Raw genomic sequence first — 16,314 nt, 5'->3', positions numbered from 1 at the left:
GTCTCCGTGCTGTGATGAGCACGAAAACCAGACTGGAAGGAGTCAAAGCAGTTTTTGCTTTTTTATCAGTGGTTTGATAACTGCTGTCTTCAAAGCCTGGGGGAAAAGGCCAGAAGTCCAGTGTCAAGTACCCACAGTCAGTGATGGTTTGGGGAGCCATGTCAGCTGCTAGTGTTGGTCCACTGTGTTTTATCAAGGGCAGGGTCAATGCAGCAGCTATCAGGAGGTTTTGGAGCCCTTCATGCTTCCATCTGCTGAAAAGCTTTATGGAGATGAAGATTTAATTTTTCAGCACAACCTGCTCACAGTGCCAAAACTACTGGTATTACTGACCAGGGTATTACTGTGCTCAATTGGCCTGCCAACTCTCCTGACCTGAAACCCATAGAGAATCTGTGGGATATTGTGAAGAGAAAGTTGAAAGACGCAAGACCCATCACTCTGGATGAGCTTAAGGCTATCGAAGCATCCTGGGCCTCCATAACACCTGAGCAGTGTCACAGGCTGATTGCCTCCATGCCGCATTGAAGGCTGCAGAAGGATTCCTGACCAAGTATTGAGTGCATAACTGAACATAATTATTTGAAGGTAATTTTTTGAGAAAGGGATTTTGGGTTTTCATGAGCTGTATGCCAAAATTATCAGGATTAAAACAATAAAAGATCTGAAATATTTCAGTTGGTGTGCAATGAATCTAAAATATATGACAGTTTAGTTTTTATCCTTACATTACGAAAAATAATTCACTTTATCACAATATGCTAATTTTTTGAGAAGGACCTGTAGTTAAATACCGACATGGTGAAGCTGAGCTGGGAAACAGACTAAAGAACAGCAGCTCCAGCTCTGATCCTGACTGATCTTTCCTCACTAAATCATCTGGTTTTTAATTAACTTCTCCTCTAACAGCGGTTTTTCATCAGCTCTCCCTCATTAGAAAACAGTCTGAAAATGTTGCAAAGGGAAAAATATGATTGTATTTTTATTTTAATCTTTTTGTGGTGCTTTGCATGTTTGTATTGTTTTGGATTTTGTTTATCACTGTCATGATCCGTGTTTCTGTGTTTATTTTTGAGATTTCTGTGTGATCCTGTTCTCTGTGAGTCCTGTCTCTGCGTCTTCCCCGTTGATTGTCTCCCAGGTGTGTCTCTTTCCCTTGATTGCCCCATGTGTATTTAGTCTCACCTGTTGTCTGTGTTCTTCGTTGGGTCCTTGTCTATTGTCAAGCCTTAGCTGTCTGCGTCTGTCTGTCCATTGTCCCAGTAGTACTGGTTAAGTCCTCTGTCGGCGTCAGCTCCAGTTATTCAGTTTTTTGTTTTTCAGTGCTACCGGCGATTAGCTGTGTGCTTGTCTGTCTGCCGTGCTGCCTGTTCCTGGACTGTTTATGAGCTTTATTATTCATTAAAACCATCACATTCATAATCTTACCTGGGTCTCAGCGTCATTCTCACCACCACCAACCACACATTATGACAATCCCCTTGAACAACCCAAACACACCAGTGTGCTTGGGTGAGCTCAAGTGTTAGTAGAGGCTGATTGAAGCCAGAATAAGGGTGCGTTCACACTGCAGCCTAAAGTGACCCAATTCCGATTTTTTTTGACATAATGCGACCTGTATCCGATCTTTTCATGGCAGTGTGAACGGCACAGGTCAGATTCTTTGTAGGATGTGACCCATATCTGTCTGATACGTATCCGATTCAAATACGACCTAACGTTCAGGTCGCATTCATCCGAACTGAATGTCACTGATTCTCAACAAATCTCTCTATTCTGCGTCCTGATACACACAATCAGGAAGAAAAACAACAACCATGACAGACTATATGAGGATTAAGTTGTTAATATGCTGCTCCGGCCGGATAACAACTTCAAATGTGTAAGCTAAGCTCCACCGTCAGCCTCCATGTTTACTTCCACAAACACTGAGCTCTTCTTCTTTTTATGGTGGTTGGCAGAACACTGACGCTATTGTGCCCTCTACTGCGCATGCAGGACACTTTCAGGTCGTTTGCCCGTTTACACTGCAGAACACATACAGGTCGCATTTACCTGCAGTGATTTTTGCAGTGATTTTTGGCAAAATCAGAATTGCCAAAAAATCGGAATTGGGTCACTTCAGGCTGCAGTGTGAACGCACCCTAAAAGGAGCCTGAATGAAAAGAGAGGGAGAATACCGATCCTGTGGATGGCAGAGATCCGTTGTCGAGCGAAGAGCGGATGGAATCCGCACGCCAGGCACAGAGCATCGGGAGAGCACCGGGAGGTGGGCCGATGGCCCATTATACAGGATCAGGGCAGAGGGAACCTGATCTGCCCTGATTTTCTTGTAGCTGGATCGGTCTGAAGAGCAGAGCAGTGTTGGAGCGGTGTGGAGTCAGCTGTGGGACCAGCTAGTTTCACGCTACGGGCGGACCGCCTTCATCTGGAGCAGCGTAATAGGAGGAGCTAAACTGATGGCCTCGGATTGATGACTTTCTTTTTAGGGTAGTTATCGAACTTTAGATTTTATTAAGAAGAAGAAAAGGACTGTTTTATTGTGCCGCTATTGAAAGTGACTTTTTGTAATAAACATTTTAAATTTGATTGTTGTGCTGCTTGGGTTTTGAATTGTTTGCTCCCCTTGTACCAAGGACGAAGTGTAGTTTCATATTGGTCACAAAAGTGTTAGCTGCTACGCAGGGGCGGAGCTATAGGGGGGGCTCGGGGGCGGCTGCCCCCCGAACCGGGCCGGATGGTGGCCTGGGTCTGGAGGTGCCAGGGAGGGAGGAATGGTTTCAAGTCGTTTAAATGTCTGATTATAGACGGAAAAAGTGCGCCTCACCTATTGAGAAAGGTGATGTTAAAGTCAACAATTTCAGTTTCGTTTCGACCCCCCCTTTCCCTCCCCCAGTTTCCAGCAGCTGATGCACGTAAGGGACCCGGTAATTGGCCCGTCCCCCGGCCCGATGCTGACTTGTTCCGCTAGTGCTGCTACGCTAACAATCAGCGGTTATTTCGGGCCAATTTAGCTACACAGGAAATATTTCTCGGCTGTTTGGAAGCGAATTTCTGGCTGCAAAGTCAAGTAATTCTGATCTTTCATCCTTACCTGTGAAAGGTAATGAGAATGAATCCAGTTTGTTTTGTAAAACGGTTGAAACAAGTCTACACAGCACAAGACTTAAGGAGCTCCAATCACCCTGCTTATAGAAGATGGAGGACTCTGTTATGTACCACTCAGCGCTCCATGAGGCGTCTACTTATTCATGTCTATGGGAGGGACGACCGCTCCAAGATGGCTGCCGTATTTACTGCGCTGGAGCAGCCAATGCGGGGTCCATCCATCCATTCATCCATCCATCCATCCATCCATCCATTCATCCATTTTCTTCCGCTTATCCGGGGTCGGGTCGCGGGGGCAGCAGCTTCAGAAGGGAGGCCCAGACTTCCCTCTCCCCAGCCACTTCTTCCAGCTCCTCCGGGGAACCCCAAGGCGTTCCCAGGCCAGCCAAGAGACATAGTCCCTCCAGCGTGTCCTGGGTCTTCCCCGAGGCCTCCTCCCGTTGGGACGTGCCCGAAACACCTCACCAGGGAGGCGTTCAGGAGGCGTCCTGACCAGATGCCCGAGCCACCTCAACTGGCTCCTCTCGACGTGGTGGTGTCTCCCGAGGGACACGGTCGAACACCTTCTCCAAGTCCACAAAACACATGTAGATTGGTTGGGCGAACTCCCATGCACCCTCCAGGACCCTGCTGAGGGTGTAGAGCTGGTCCAGTGTTCCACGACCAGGACGAAAACCACACTGCTCTTCCTGCATCCGAGGTTTGACTATCCGACAGACCCTCCTCTCCAGGACCCCTGAATAGACCCTACCAGGGAGGCTTAAGAGTGTGATCCCCCTGTAATTGGCGAATTGGCACTGAATGATAGGAATGAATGCAAAAATGCACTTTTAAACATTTTATATGTTAATAAAATACAAACCGGATTCCAAAAAAGTTGGGACACTAAACAAATTGTGAATAAAAACTGAATGCAATGATGTGGAGGTGCCAACATCTAATATTTTATTCACAATAGAACACAAATCACAGATCAAAAGTTTAAACTGAGAGAATGTATCATTTTAAGGGAAAAATATGTTGTTTCAAAATTTCATGACGTCAACAAATCCCCAAAAAGTTGGGACAAGGTCATTTTTACCACTGTGTGGCGTCTCCCCTTCTTCTTCCAACACTCAGCAGACGTCTGGGGACAGAGGAGACCAGATTCTCAGGTTTAGAAATAGAAATGCTCTCCCATCAGGCCTCTAACTGTTCAATCTTCTTGGGCCTTCTTTGTGGCACCTTCCTCTTTAAGATGTGCCAAATGTTCTCTATAGGTGAAAGATCTGGACTGCAGGCTGGACATTTCAGTACCCGGATCCTTCTCCTACGTAGCCATGATGTTGTGGTTGCTGCAGAATGTGGTCTGGCATTATGTTGTTGAAAAATGCAGGGTCTTCCCTGAAAGAGATGATCTGCCATTTATGTTCTATTATGAATAAAATATTGACATTTGCCATCTCCACATCATTGCATTCAGTTTTTATTCACAATTTGTTTAGTGTCCCAACTTTTTTGGAATCCGGTTTGCACAGCTTATGTAATGAAATAAAAATAATTTACTCTGAATTATTTTTACTCTTTGCTGTCAATAGAAGAGTTGACATACTGTAAAAAAAAATTCTCTGGAAAAAGTAAGAAAAATATGTAGTTTAATGTTTGACAATGACTGATTTATAAATCAAGTCATTTCTCAATAATGTATAAAAATAATTACAAGAAAATTATTTCTTGTCTTGAAATGTTAAATGTACATTCCATCCATCCATTTTCTTGCACCCTTTTTCCCTCAGTGGGGTTGGGAGGGTTGCTGGTGCACATCTCCAGCCAACGTTTCGGGTGAGAGGCGGGGTACACCCTGGACAGGATGCCAGTCTGTCGCAGGGCAACACAGAGACACACAACCATGCACACACACACTCACACCTAGGGGCAATTTGGAGAGGCCAATTAACCTGACAGTCATGTTTTTGGACTGTGGGAGGAAACCGGAGTACCTGGAGAAAACCCACGCACGCACAGGGAGAACATGAAGACTCCATGCAGAAAGACCCCAGGCCGGGAATCGAACCCAGAACCTTCTTGCTGCAAGGCAACAGCTCTACCACATGCGCCACTGTGCAGCCCTTAAATGTACATTAAATTATGGAATTATGTAAATATATTATTTAATAAAACACTGTAAAAGTGTCTGTTCATCAATGTCAATATAAAAATTATCAGAATCATTTATATCAAATAAAAACATTGTGCTCTTTATTTAGAAATGCCCCCAAAGAATTAAATAATCACATTAAAAGTTAGAAACTCTGTATTTAGTCATTTATTTGATAACCAAATATATTAGTGTGTGTAAGAAAATGTGTCAATGGCAGGTACTAATTTAAAATACTTTGTAGAACGGCACTTTATAAAGTTCGGTCCAATATTTACTTGTATTAGCTTACCGGCACATATTCCACATTCAATATGGCGGACGCTGTTACGTATCGCAGCAACGGGCCGACCCGCTCCATGAGGGGTCTACGTGTACATGTCCATGGTCTCTCCTACTTTGCTCAACTAAAACAACACAAGTCATGTCTATGCTCTTATCCACATTACTCCTAGCCCCCACGAGGCTTTGCGTGATTTATGGGTGTGACTTACACTGCTAACCGGAACCGCCATTTATTTACATGTTGGCAACTCGCCAACTTGTCATGTTGGATTTAAGTTTCTTGACCCACATGCAAGTTCTCACAAGACCGGAGAGCACTGTTCAGTGAAAAAGGTTTTTTTTATTTGTAGATTGTTCATACAGATTATGTTCCACAGGACGGTAGGGAGTTCTGCTTGGGTTTGTCTTTCGAGTGGCCGTTGCTTGGAGGGGAGGGCTAGGATCCAGGAGATGTTTGGTCTTGGCAGGAGGGATCTTAATGTCCAGGCACGGTTCTCGGCTTGTTCCTGACAGCTCGCCGTTTCCTGAAAGCAGACACAAAATTACTAGAGTCCTCTCAAAAACATCCAAAGCATGGCTTCAGGGTTGACTCTGACCAACAATTGAGACCATCGAACGATGAGTGACTGTTCCTCCGTGATAGGTATTTTCCTAGAACCTACATAAAAGAACCACAGACAACGTATATGAATCTTAAAGCTTTTGCAAAAGAGAAGACTCTATCAACTGCTCCTCTGAGCCGTTCACAGAGCGTTCTGAAGATCTTTGGGTAGAGCTTGCTTTTTATTTTCAAACTTCAAAGAGGGAGGATAGGTAAGATAGACAGCAGAGGAAAAACAGCAAAGGTCGTAAAACATTTTACCTAAACACAGCAAAGGTCGTAAAACAATTTACCTAAACGACTAACAACCCAGTTCCAGATGCAATATCTGATCTACGATCTGAGCCCGGTTCAAATCTCGGTCAAACTGTTTCACCTGAAGATGAACAGGCAGCTGTGACCCCCAGGTCAGTTAATACACACACTAAAGAAGAGAACATTTTAAACTGACTAACATTAGACTGAATATGAACTAAAGTAACAACAAAATGATAATACCAAAAAATCTCTATCACTCCGCTTCTTAAAGATCTGCCAGTCAATCATCTGGAATCAGCTGCCGGTGCGTCAGCCTGTCAGAGCTCTCCTCCGAGATCCTCTATAGAAAAGATCACTCACACTGACCCGAATCCTAACAGAACTGGCTTTCCACAGAGGTTTTTAGGCTATAAAATATAAGGGAACTTCAGTTATCACAACTTGCATGTGGCAATATTGTTTAACCGCAACCTACAGCTAATGCGGGGAGGAATGGCAACTTAAAGAAATGGCCGCAAATAACCCGCACTAGCAAAGTTAGCTACTTCACTGACTCAGTTGCTCCAGATGCAGATTCAGGTTTTCTTCCCTTGGCTTTCTATCCACACAATGAAATTATCCCACATAAAGCATTTTGGGTTCTCTGTTCAAGTTTAGGAATTTTTAGCCAAATTCTTTTTGTTTCTTTATCTGTTGGTAGGCGATGAAAACTACTGCTTTTGTTCTGGGAGCACTTTCAAAAAACACACTTGCTGCAGCCACAAACTGAACGCGGTCTGATTATTAAAGTACAGTCAGAACACTGACCAGCTCTCTGCTTTTCTCTTTTTTACTGTCAGTTCTTCAGAGAAACGAGCTGCTAGCGGCCCTGCTAATTCACTCCGTTACAAAACTTAATAATCTTGTTCCTGTTGCTCCCCTGATTACTCACAATTACGATCCTCTGTACTGAGCAGCTTTCTGACAGCAGACCGTGTGTCCATGAACAAGTTTTACTAAATATTTTATTATAACCGAAAACAGAGATGTTACTTCTATCATGAATATAGATTAGCAAAAAATTATATAAATTGCAATGAAATAATGCTACATCCGGTGGGTGCTGAAAGTAAGACCCATAATTGTTTCCCCAGTAAGCCTCCCCATAGACATGTCTATGAACCTCCCAGGAATCAGATGGATATTATGTCTATGGTCTCAGCGCTTATGTTGCGTTTGAAAGCGGCTTGGAAAAACAGGTTATGACGTGTTAATAGATTAAACAATTTTAACTGCTGAAAAAAGTGAAAGAGGACACAGATATGGGAAATGCGGAAGCTCCTACTGTATCAAATCGTTATAGGAATAACAGACAGTTTGCCACTCTGAGGTAAAAACAACAAACAGCTTCCAGTACAGGGGGGACACAACTGACTCTGTGGGTGGGCAATGCCCCCAATGTCCGCCCATGCTGCCAGGCCTCTACACATATGTCACATGTAAATAATTAATATGTTGTGTTATAATATTTACACTAAACTACAGAAATTTTATTGGACTGATAAGCAGAAGCTGAAATCAGGAAGATAATCTTAACTCTAATCTAAACCTTCTTCACAGGAACAAACATCACAAACAACGATGAGCTGAGTATCGTGATGGTGGGGAAGACTGGCGTTGGTAAGAGCGCTAGTGGAAACACCATTCTGGGTCGAGAGTCCTTTCAGTCCAAATGCAGCCCCAAATCCATGACTGTTTACTGCTCCAAAAGCTCCAGTAATGTGGATGGACAGCAGGTTACTGTCATTGATACTCCAGGTCTGTTTGACACCAGATTTGGAGAAGATAAAACCATGAAAGACCTGAGTCAGTGCATCTGTTATGCTTCTCCTGGACCCCACATCTTCCTGGTGGTCGTTGCAATCGGCAGATCCACAGAAGAAGAAAAACAATCAGTGCAAAAGATTCAAGAACTCTTTGGAGAGGCAGCAGACAGATACAGCATGATTCTGTTTACCCGTGGAGACGACCTTGAAGACACCATTGAAGATTATGTGTCTGAAAGCCCAGAGCTGTGGGTTCTGGTGTCCAGATGTAACGGCCAGTATCATGTCTTCAACAATAAACTGGAAGATAAGAAACCTCAGGTAACTGATCTGCTGAAGAAGATCAGAACCATTGTTGATAGGAATGGAGGAAGTCACTACACCAATGAGATGTTCCAAGAGGCTGAGAGGGAAACTGAAGAGGAGAAACAACGAATCCTGAAGGAGGAAGAGGAAGAAAAACGTAAAGAGAAAGAAGAACTGGAGAGGAAAATAAGAGAAAAAGAGATTCAGAAAATTAAGGAGCAATTCCCAGTTGAGAGAGAGAGAGTGGAGAAAATGGAGGAGTTTGAAACCCAGAAGAACCAAGTGAAGGAAAAGCAGGAGAGAGAAATTCAAGCAGAGAAATCCAGGCTGCAGTCTGAGCATGAATCTGAGGCCAGAGGTAAAGTTCTACAAACTAAGAGTTTCTATTGTTTGGCTAAAGCTGGAGAAACTTTAATTTTGTTAGAAACCTTTCTAAAAATAAATTGTGAAAGTTTTACAGCAAGTACAACAGAAAAGTTATTTGGAAGAGCTTTCGAAAGTTTGGACGTTTCTAAAAGAAAACTTTAAAATATAAAACATTGTAAACAGAAAAATACAAACCAGATTCTGTCTCTTTTAGTGTTTAAAAATGAAGTTCCCTGCAGAATAAATCACTTTCTCACTGCACCATATAGTAATAAAAATAATGATACATTTTATTTGTATAGGATCAAGATTGTATTTGTACCCTACATAGTTTAACATAAAACAGAATCAGTATTCACATACACATTAAAATTAAGTATAAAATAATATTTAAAATGTTGTATTCTATTTTAAACAGGCGAGTTTTGAGTTTGAAATGTGGCAAAGAGTTTATGTTAAAGAGATCAGGTGCAACTTTACGACTAGCCATCTTGATCCACTCACAATACCAATGATTCCAGAAAAACTCTTTCAAATTCAACTTTTTACTCCATAAATATTGTTTCCGTGTTTTTCTTTTCAAACAGCTCATATTCTCACAATCACGCTGTCAAGTCTAAGGAATGGATTGTCCCTCAGTCCATGTATTTATGTATCTGTTTATGTTTTTCATTTGAATGTCAACTGAGCAGTTGAAAGTAGGACAGTCTGTGCGGAGATCTTGGGCCACTTTCTGCCCCCCAGTCTGTCCAGTACATGGATCAAATGAACTGGTTACCAAACCTCTGTACAGCTGACTGAGAGCTAATTAGGGAATCCTTTGATGCAGATATGAGAATCAGATATGAAAGGTACAGGATTGTAGCTCTTCACGGTTGGATTTAGGCACCACTGTACTATGTTACCATCTCTAACCCTACAAATATGTCACATGTAAATAATTAATATGTTGTAGTATTCACGCTAAGCTACAATAATATGTGAGACAGAAATTTTATTGAACTGACAAGCAGAAGCTGAAATCAGCATGACAATCTTAATTCTAATCTAAACCTTTTTTTCACAGGAACAAACATAATAAACAACAATGAGTTGAAAATCGTGATGGTGGGGAAGACTAAGAATGGGAAGAGCGCTTCTGGAAACACCATCCTGGGTGGAGAGTGCTTTCAGTCCAAATGTAGCCCCAATTCCAAGACTGTAAAATGCTCCAAAAGCTCCAGTAATGTGGATGGACAGCAGGTTACTGTCATTGATACTCCAGGTCTGTTTGACACCAGATTTGGAGAAGATCAAACCAAAAAAGATCTGAGTCTGTGCGTCAGCTTTGCTGCTCCTGGACCCCACATCTTCCTGGTGGTCGTTGCAATCGGCAGATCCACAGAAGAAGAAAAACAATCAGTGCAAAAGATTCAAGAAATCTTTGGAGAGGCTGCAGACATATACACCATGGTTCTGTTTACCCGTGGTGACAACCTTGAAAGCACCATTGAAGAGTTCTTATCTAAAAGCCCAGAGCTGCAGGATCTGGTGTCCAAATGTAATAACCAGTGTTGTGTTTTCAACAATAAACTGGAAGATAAGAAACCTCAGGTAACTGATCTGCTGAAGAAGATCAGAACCATTGTTGACAGGAATGGAGGAAGTCACTACACCAATGAGATGTTCCAAGAGGCTGAGAGGGCAGTTGAGGAGGAAAAACGACGCATCCTGAAGGAGTAAGAGGAGAAAAAACGTAAAGAGGAAGAAGAACTGGAGAGGAAAATAAGAAAAGATTATGAGGAAGAGATAAAAAAATGAAGGAGCAATTCCAGGCTGAGATAGCAAGAGAGAAGAAGGAGAGAGAAGAGGCGCTTGAAACCCTGAAAAATCAACTGAAGGAAAAACAGGAGAGAGAAATTCAAGCCGCAATAGCCAGGCTGCAGTCCAAGTATGAATCTGAGGCCAGAGAAGAAGCTGAACGAAAGGATAATTGGTACCATTTGGCTGAAGCTGGAACCATTGTTGATTGGAATGGAGGAAGTCACAACACCAATGAGATGTTCCAAGAGGCTGAGAGGAACATCGAAGAGGGGAAACAACAAATCCTGAAGGAGAAAGAAGAGAGAATACATAAAGAGAAAGAAGAACTGGAGAGAAAAAGAAAAGAAAACAACAAGGAAGAGGTGCAGAAAATGAATGAGAAAACCCAGGCTAAGAGAGAGAAGAAGAAAGAGCAAGAAAGCAAGGGGACAAAGAGAAAACACTTGGAAATCCAGAAAAAGCAACTGGAGGAAAAGCAAAAGAGAGAAATTCAAGCAGAAAAATCCCAGATGCAGTCCATGTATGAATCTGAAGCCAGAGAAAAAGCTCAACAAAGTAATAATTTCTATAATTTGGCTATAGTTGGAGAACACCTTGTTCAGTTTGTTAGAAACATTTCTAAAAAATGAATGTTGAAAGTTGTACAGCAACTTTGCTGTTGTATTTTATATAATGGCAAAGTTTTTGGAATGTCCTTCCAAATAATTTTTTATAGAAAGTTTCTTTTAAGAAATTTTCTTTAGAAGTTTCTAAAAGAAAACTTTTATAAAAATATAAATAATTGAAAACAGAAAAAACATACCATATTCTCTCTCTTTTATTGTGTTAAATGAAGCTCCATACAGAATAAACCCCTTAATTAAAACCATATAATAATAATAATCATCATCGTCATAATCAATCATAATAATCATAATATAAAAAAATTATAAATTTTATTTGTAGGCACCTTTCTAACACTTAAGGTCACCTTAAATAGTTTACCATAAAAACAGACTCAATATTAAAATGCACAGTAAAATTAAGTATAAAATAAGATTTAAAAAGTCAGAGTAAATGCAGTCAGAGGGCGTAGACAGTTTTTAACAGATGAGTTTTAAGTTTTTATTTGAAATATGGCAGAGTTTGTGTTGCAGAGATCAGGTGGGAGTCAGTTCTTTTTCACAGGAACAGAGCAGCTGAAAGCTCTGCTGTCCGTAGCAACATGAAGGACAAAATGTAAATATAAACACTGTATTTAATTGAAAACAGTAAGTAGTCTTAAATCTGTTTAATGAAAATGTTATCAACTCTTATTTCTAGTAAGTTACTTTGACTTTGTGGATAAAAAGTCTCACCAACTCTTTGTACGGGTTGAATTAATTTAGAAAGAGTTTTTGTACTTTTTTCTGTTTTGGAAAGTTCTTTAACAATTCTGAATCCAAGTCCAAAGTGCTTTCCTTGAGTTTTTTTTTCTTCATGTCTGGGATTATATTTAGTTTTGTATTACTACATTGGATTAAATTTATTCTGTTATGTTAGTCAGCAGGTGTTGAAGCTCATATTGATAAACTGACTACGATCTTCTATATCATGGACGGCTCTGCTGTTCTGGAACATTTTGTGCCACATTCCTGTGCTGGTCAGGTTGATCCTCCCACCATCATCATCAACTTTATTAGAGACACAAATAAATCCATATGAGAAAAATAATAACGATAATTTAAAAAATACATAAAGATAACTAAACCTGACTGAACTTTGTGCAATATCAGTATCAGGATGATGTTATTTGCAGAAACATAATCCCCACATTAATCTGCACATAAGGTTTCATAATACAGCACGAAAAGTGGAGACACAGAGATTATGTGGTTTCAGGTTTCTGCACCTGGAGCTACATAATCTGATAAATAACTCCTTAATAGGAATTATGATTCATAAAAACCAAAACTGTTAAAAGTAACCAAAATCATGAGTTATAAGAGGAGGAGGAGCCGTAATATTCCAGAACAGTTTGTTTTAAAGTGTGGCTAAAATCTACATAACTGTGTATTCAGAACGTTTATCAGATCTGATTGAATATTTAAATGATTTTTTTCTGTCTGATCTCTGATCAATGTCTTTTGCATTTTATTAAAGTTTGGTTGATTTAAAACTGATGACTCATTTTTGATCTCTTACATTATGAACCTGGGGGAAGACGTGTGTACGTCCTCAACAGATATTACTTTCTACTGCTACTACATTTCAGAAGGAAATACTGAATGCTTTACATCACTGCAACACTTAAGTTTAAGAATATTGTTTAACATGGAAAAGTCTCGACCAAATACCTGATTGGCTTATAACATGTCTGTTATTCAGTTTATGTAAAGCTAAACAAATGTATCTAGTTATTTTATGATTGCAATACTTAAACTGCACAACATAACTGCATTAGTTTTTATATGTTGCAATAATTGATTCTGTTGAGACACTTGGTTTATATGACAGTAGGAATTGGCCAGCAAAGTATCACACAATGCATTGTGGGATACTTAGTTACTGGTGGTTGTTGCAGTGGGCAGATTCACAGCAGAAGAAAAACAATCAGTGCAAAAGATTCAAGAAATCTTTGGAGACGCAGCAGACAGATACAGCATGGTTCTGTTTACCAATGGAGACGACCTTGAAGGCACCATTGAGGATTATTTGTCTGGATGCCAAGACCTGCAGGATCTGGTGTCCAGATGTAACAACCAGTATCATGTCTTCAACAACAAGCTGGAAGATAAGAAACCTCAAGTCACTGAGCTGCTGAAGAAGATCAGAACCATTGTTGACAGGAATGGAGGAAGTCACTACACCAATGAGATGTTCCAAGAGGCTGAGAGGAAAATCAAGGACGAGAAACAACAAATCCTGAAGGAGGAAGAAATACGTAAAGAGAAAGAAGAATTGGAGAAAAAATAACAGAAAAGTATGATGAAGATTCAAATATACAAATATCTGTAAGATTGCACCAACATCAGATCTCTGATGTAGCACTGAATTATTAGCTGCTGTTTAGAAAACCATCTGCATCATCAGCCGTCTGATGTACAGCAATATTTCCTTTCAGTGCTTACACTCTGCACAACATGCAACTGTTTCAGACGGACATAAATATAAACAGTGTTTTGGAAATGTAAACAAATGCTTCTTTAAATTAAAAAAAGCAATGCAATGTGTACACATATTCTTTGTTGTTCTATGACAGCTGCTTTGGAAAACTCATTATTATATCTCAGGGTCAGAAATATTCATATTTACTCTGCATAATCAGTGCCAGCAAAATATAAACATTTTGGCAGAAATCCAGTCAGAGAAAGTCTAATTACAGTTCTACAAACATGCAAAGCAATTTGTCCCTCAAATTTTAATTTTATACAATTTAAAATATTACCACCACTCTATTAAAGAAATGTTTTGAGAGAAACACTTTAGAAACAAACCTTATTAGCAGGATCTTAAGCATGTAAATAAGAGGCAGTTGATGAAAAGAAACCCAGACAATCTCAGTTTTACCTTTTCTCCGCCTGCCTTTGCCTATAAGCTAAAGTTATTACATCACTGGAGCTTATAGGCCATCTGTATTAACCTCAATGTGACACAACATACAGATCTCAGGGATCATTTGAATCAGAAAGCTTCATGATGCATTTCAGTGATTCTTGAGAGTAGGGACAAAATGGGTTTTAATTTTCCAATATTTTTTGTTTTTTGTTATTTCTCAACCATAAGTATGCAAATATGACAAATGTTTTGGAAATGTAAAGATGCTAAGGTACAGGCTCCCAGTTGCAATTTTCTTTTAAATTACACTTTTAATCGACCTGACCTAGAACGCTGTCATCACCATTTGACAAAAATAAATATAAAATCATTTTTAATGACCCTATTAGTAATATTTTTACTCATTTTATCGACAAATGCTTCTCAAGAAACAAAATAAATATGATTTAAAACCAAAAACAACAAAAAGTCCATCTGACGGAGTTGACACTGCATGACGGAGTTGACACAGAACTGAAGGTGGTGACAAACTAGTGAGTAAAATTAAAAACTTGGTACATGTAAAGTAATGCAATTTATGTAAAATACATTAAAATGAATTAATTGCACATTTAAGTGAGATTTGACAACAATTTCACTGAAAGAGTCACAAAAACTCTGATGGAGTTGACATCAGACGGAGTTGACAAAATGCCAAACTACCTCAATTTATATGATTTAATTCTGAAGGAGGCCATATTGTAGCTCATCAGGTCCATGAAATCTTTACATTTTACCAAAATTAAGCTTTTATTTCACAAAATTTCATCAAAGTTTTGTAAATTGTCAGTTATGGTGTTGACACTTCATGGTTGTGACAAACAACTTAGGAATAAAAAGAAGAGAAAAAAACTAAAGAATAACATAAACTAACCAGAGATAACTAGCCCTCTTAGCAAAGGAAGAGAAGGGAAGAGGCCATGGGGTCCTCAGAAGTTCTGGTGCCTTCCAATAATGCCTGATTTTTTTTACATTCTTTTCATTTCTGACGGTGTTGACAAAAACTAGGGACAAATTTCAATGGAGTTGGAAAATATATAAAAATGATTTTTAATTCAATTTATTGATACTTTTACAATTATTTATATGAATACTTGTACTTAATTGTCATAATATATAATTCTAGTATTTCTTTAATTGTTTTAAGCTATTATAATGTATTGAGTTCTGCTCCGGGACAAGGGATTTTCCAGGCATCATCCACCGACTACAGTGTTTAAAATAAAAAGAAATATTCAGCAAACACCAGGAAAATATACATTGTTGTGCTCACATGACCCAGGTTAGTTTAGTTAGATATTTGAAAAAATTAGATTTTGTATATATTTTATTCAAATTTTGTGGTTTATCCGTAGGACCTGTTTTGTCCCTGTTCTCAATAATCACTTTAGTTTTCTGCTGTGCATATTGAAGACTGTTGATAAAATGTATGACTGTTAACACATTTAAAGTGTCAAACTCCAGTCTTCAAGAGTCGTTGTTTTGCAACTTTTAGATTTGATTCTGGCTCAACACACCTGAATGAAAAGTTTTATGAATGCATAAAAATAATTACATTTAATATGCATTACTAATATACATACATTGATCTTTATTTTAGAAATTATGGTTGTCGTCAATAATTTAGTGGGGTTTTTTTTGTTTTAGTTGTATTTTTCTCTTTTCTGCTGCAACTGTCTTCTATTATTACTATGAAAAGATTTAACGTTTTCCAAAATGAATTGTCACTGTATGAGAACTCTTTACATGTAATGATCGAAGGATCCACAAGGTGGCGGCAAAGCACCACCGATCCACTCCCAAGCTCCTTTGGGGCTTTATGATTGTCGGTTTTGGAGTTGCAACTTTTAGATTTGATTCTAAAAGGTCATTTTATGATTGAAAACCGACAATCATAAAACTCCAAAGGAGCTTGGGAGTGGAGCGGGAAGAAGGAGAAACGAGTGAAATAGCGAACAAACGAAGGCGGTAGGATTTGATTTTGGCGGATTGCATAAACTGTACATTGACTGTAGCAACATGGCTTCTACATCCAGGAGGGAATACTGGAAATGAGATGGAATGATGAATATTAACAGGAAGTCTACATT

At 39.5% G+C, this 16,314-nt stretch overlaps 2 protein-coding genes across 2 annotated transcripts; both read left to right on the top strand.

Annotated features, from left to right (window-relative positions):
• Window positions 1-7,910: 7,910 nt before the first annotated feature.
• On the top strand, window positions 7,911-9,635 carry LOC103461238 (GTPase IMAP family member 9-like). Its single transcript, XM_081612822.1, has 2 exons — window positions 7,911-8,888; window positions 9,559-9,635. The coding sequence occupies exons 1-2, from the start codon at window positions 8,027-8,029 to the stop codon at window positions 9,633-9,635; spliced, it is 939 nt and encodes a 312-aa protein (XP_081468948.1). The 5' UTR covers window positions 7,911-8,026.
• Window positions 9,636-9,917: 282 nt separating this feature from the next.
• On the top strand, window positions 9,918-10,826 carry LOC103461275 (GTPase IMAP family member 4-like). The gene has a single exon (XM_008403591.3). The coding sequence runs from the start codon at window positions 9,971-9,973 to the stop codon at window positions 10,586-10,588; it is 618 nt and encodes a 205-aa protein (XP_008401813.2). The 5' UTR covers window positions 9,918-9,970; the 3' UTR covers window positions 10,589-10,826.
• Window positions 10,827-16,314: the final 5,488 nt, after the last annotated feature.

Source organism: Poecilia reticulata, chromosome 11 (genome assembly GCF_904066995.2).
Source record: "Poecilia reticulata chromosome 11, P_reticulata-male-v2, whole genome shotgun sequence".
NCBI lineage: Eukaryota > Metazoa > Chordata > Actinopteri > Cyprinodontiformes > Poeciliidae > Poecilia > Poecilia reticulata.
This window is presented reverse-complemented; position numbering and strand designations above follow the sequence as displayed.

Bases quoted from the DNA above. Each gene is read 5' to 3' on its own strand.
- LOC103461238 (XM_081612822.1), top strand. From the start codon at position 8,027: ATGGTGGGGAAGACTGGCGTTGGTAAGAGCGCTAGTGGAAACACCATT. The intron at 8,889-9,558 runs GTTTGGCTAAAG...TCAACTGAGCAG, and splicing joins ACAAACTAAGAGTTTCTATT to TTGAAAGTAGGACAGTCTGT.
- LOC103461275 (XM_008403591.3), top strand. From the start codon at position 9,971: ATGGTGGGGAAGACTAAGAATGGGAAGAGCGCTTCTGGAAACACCATC.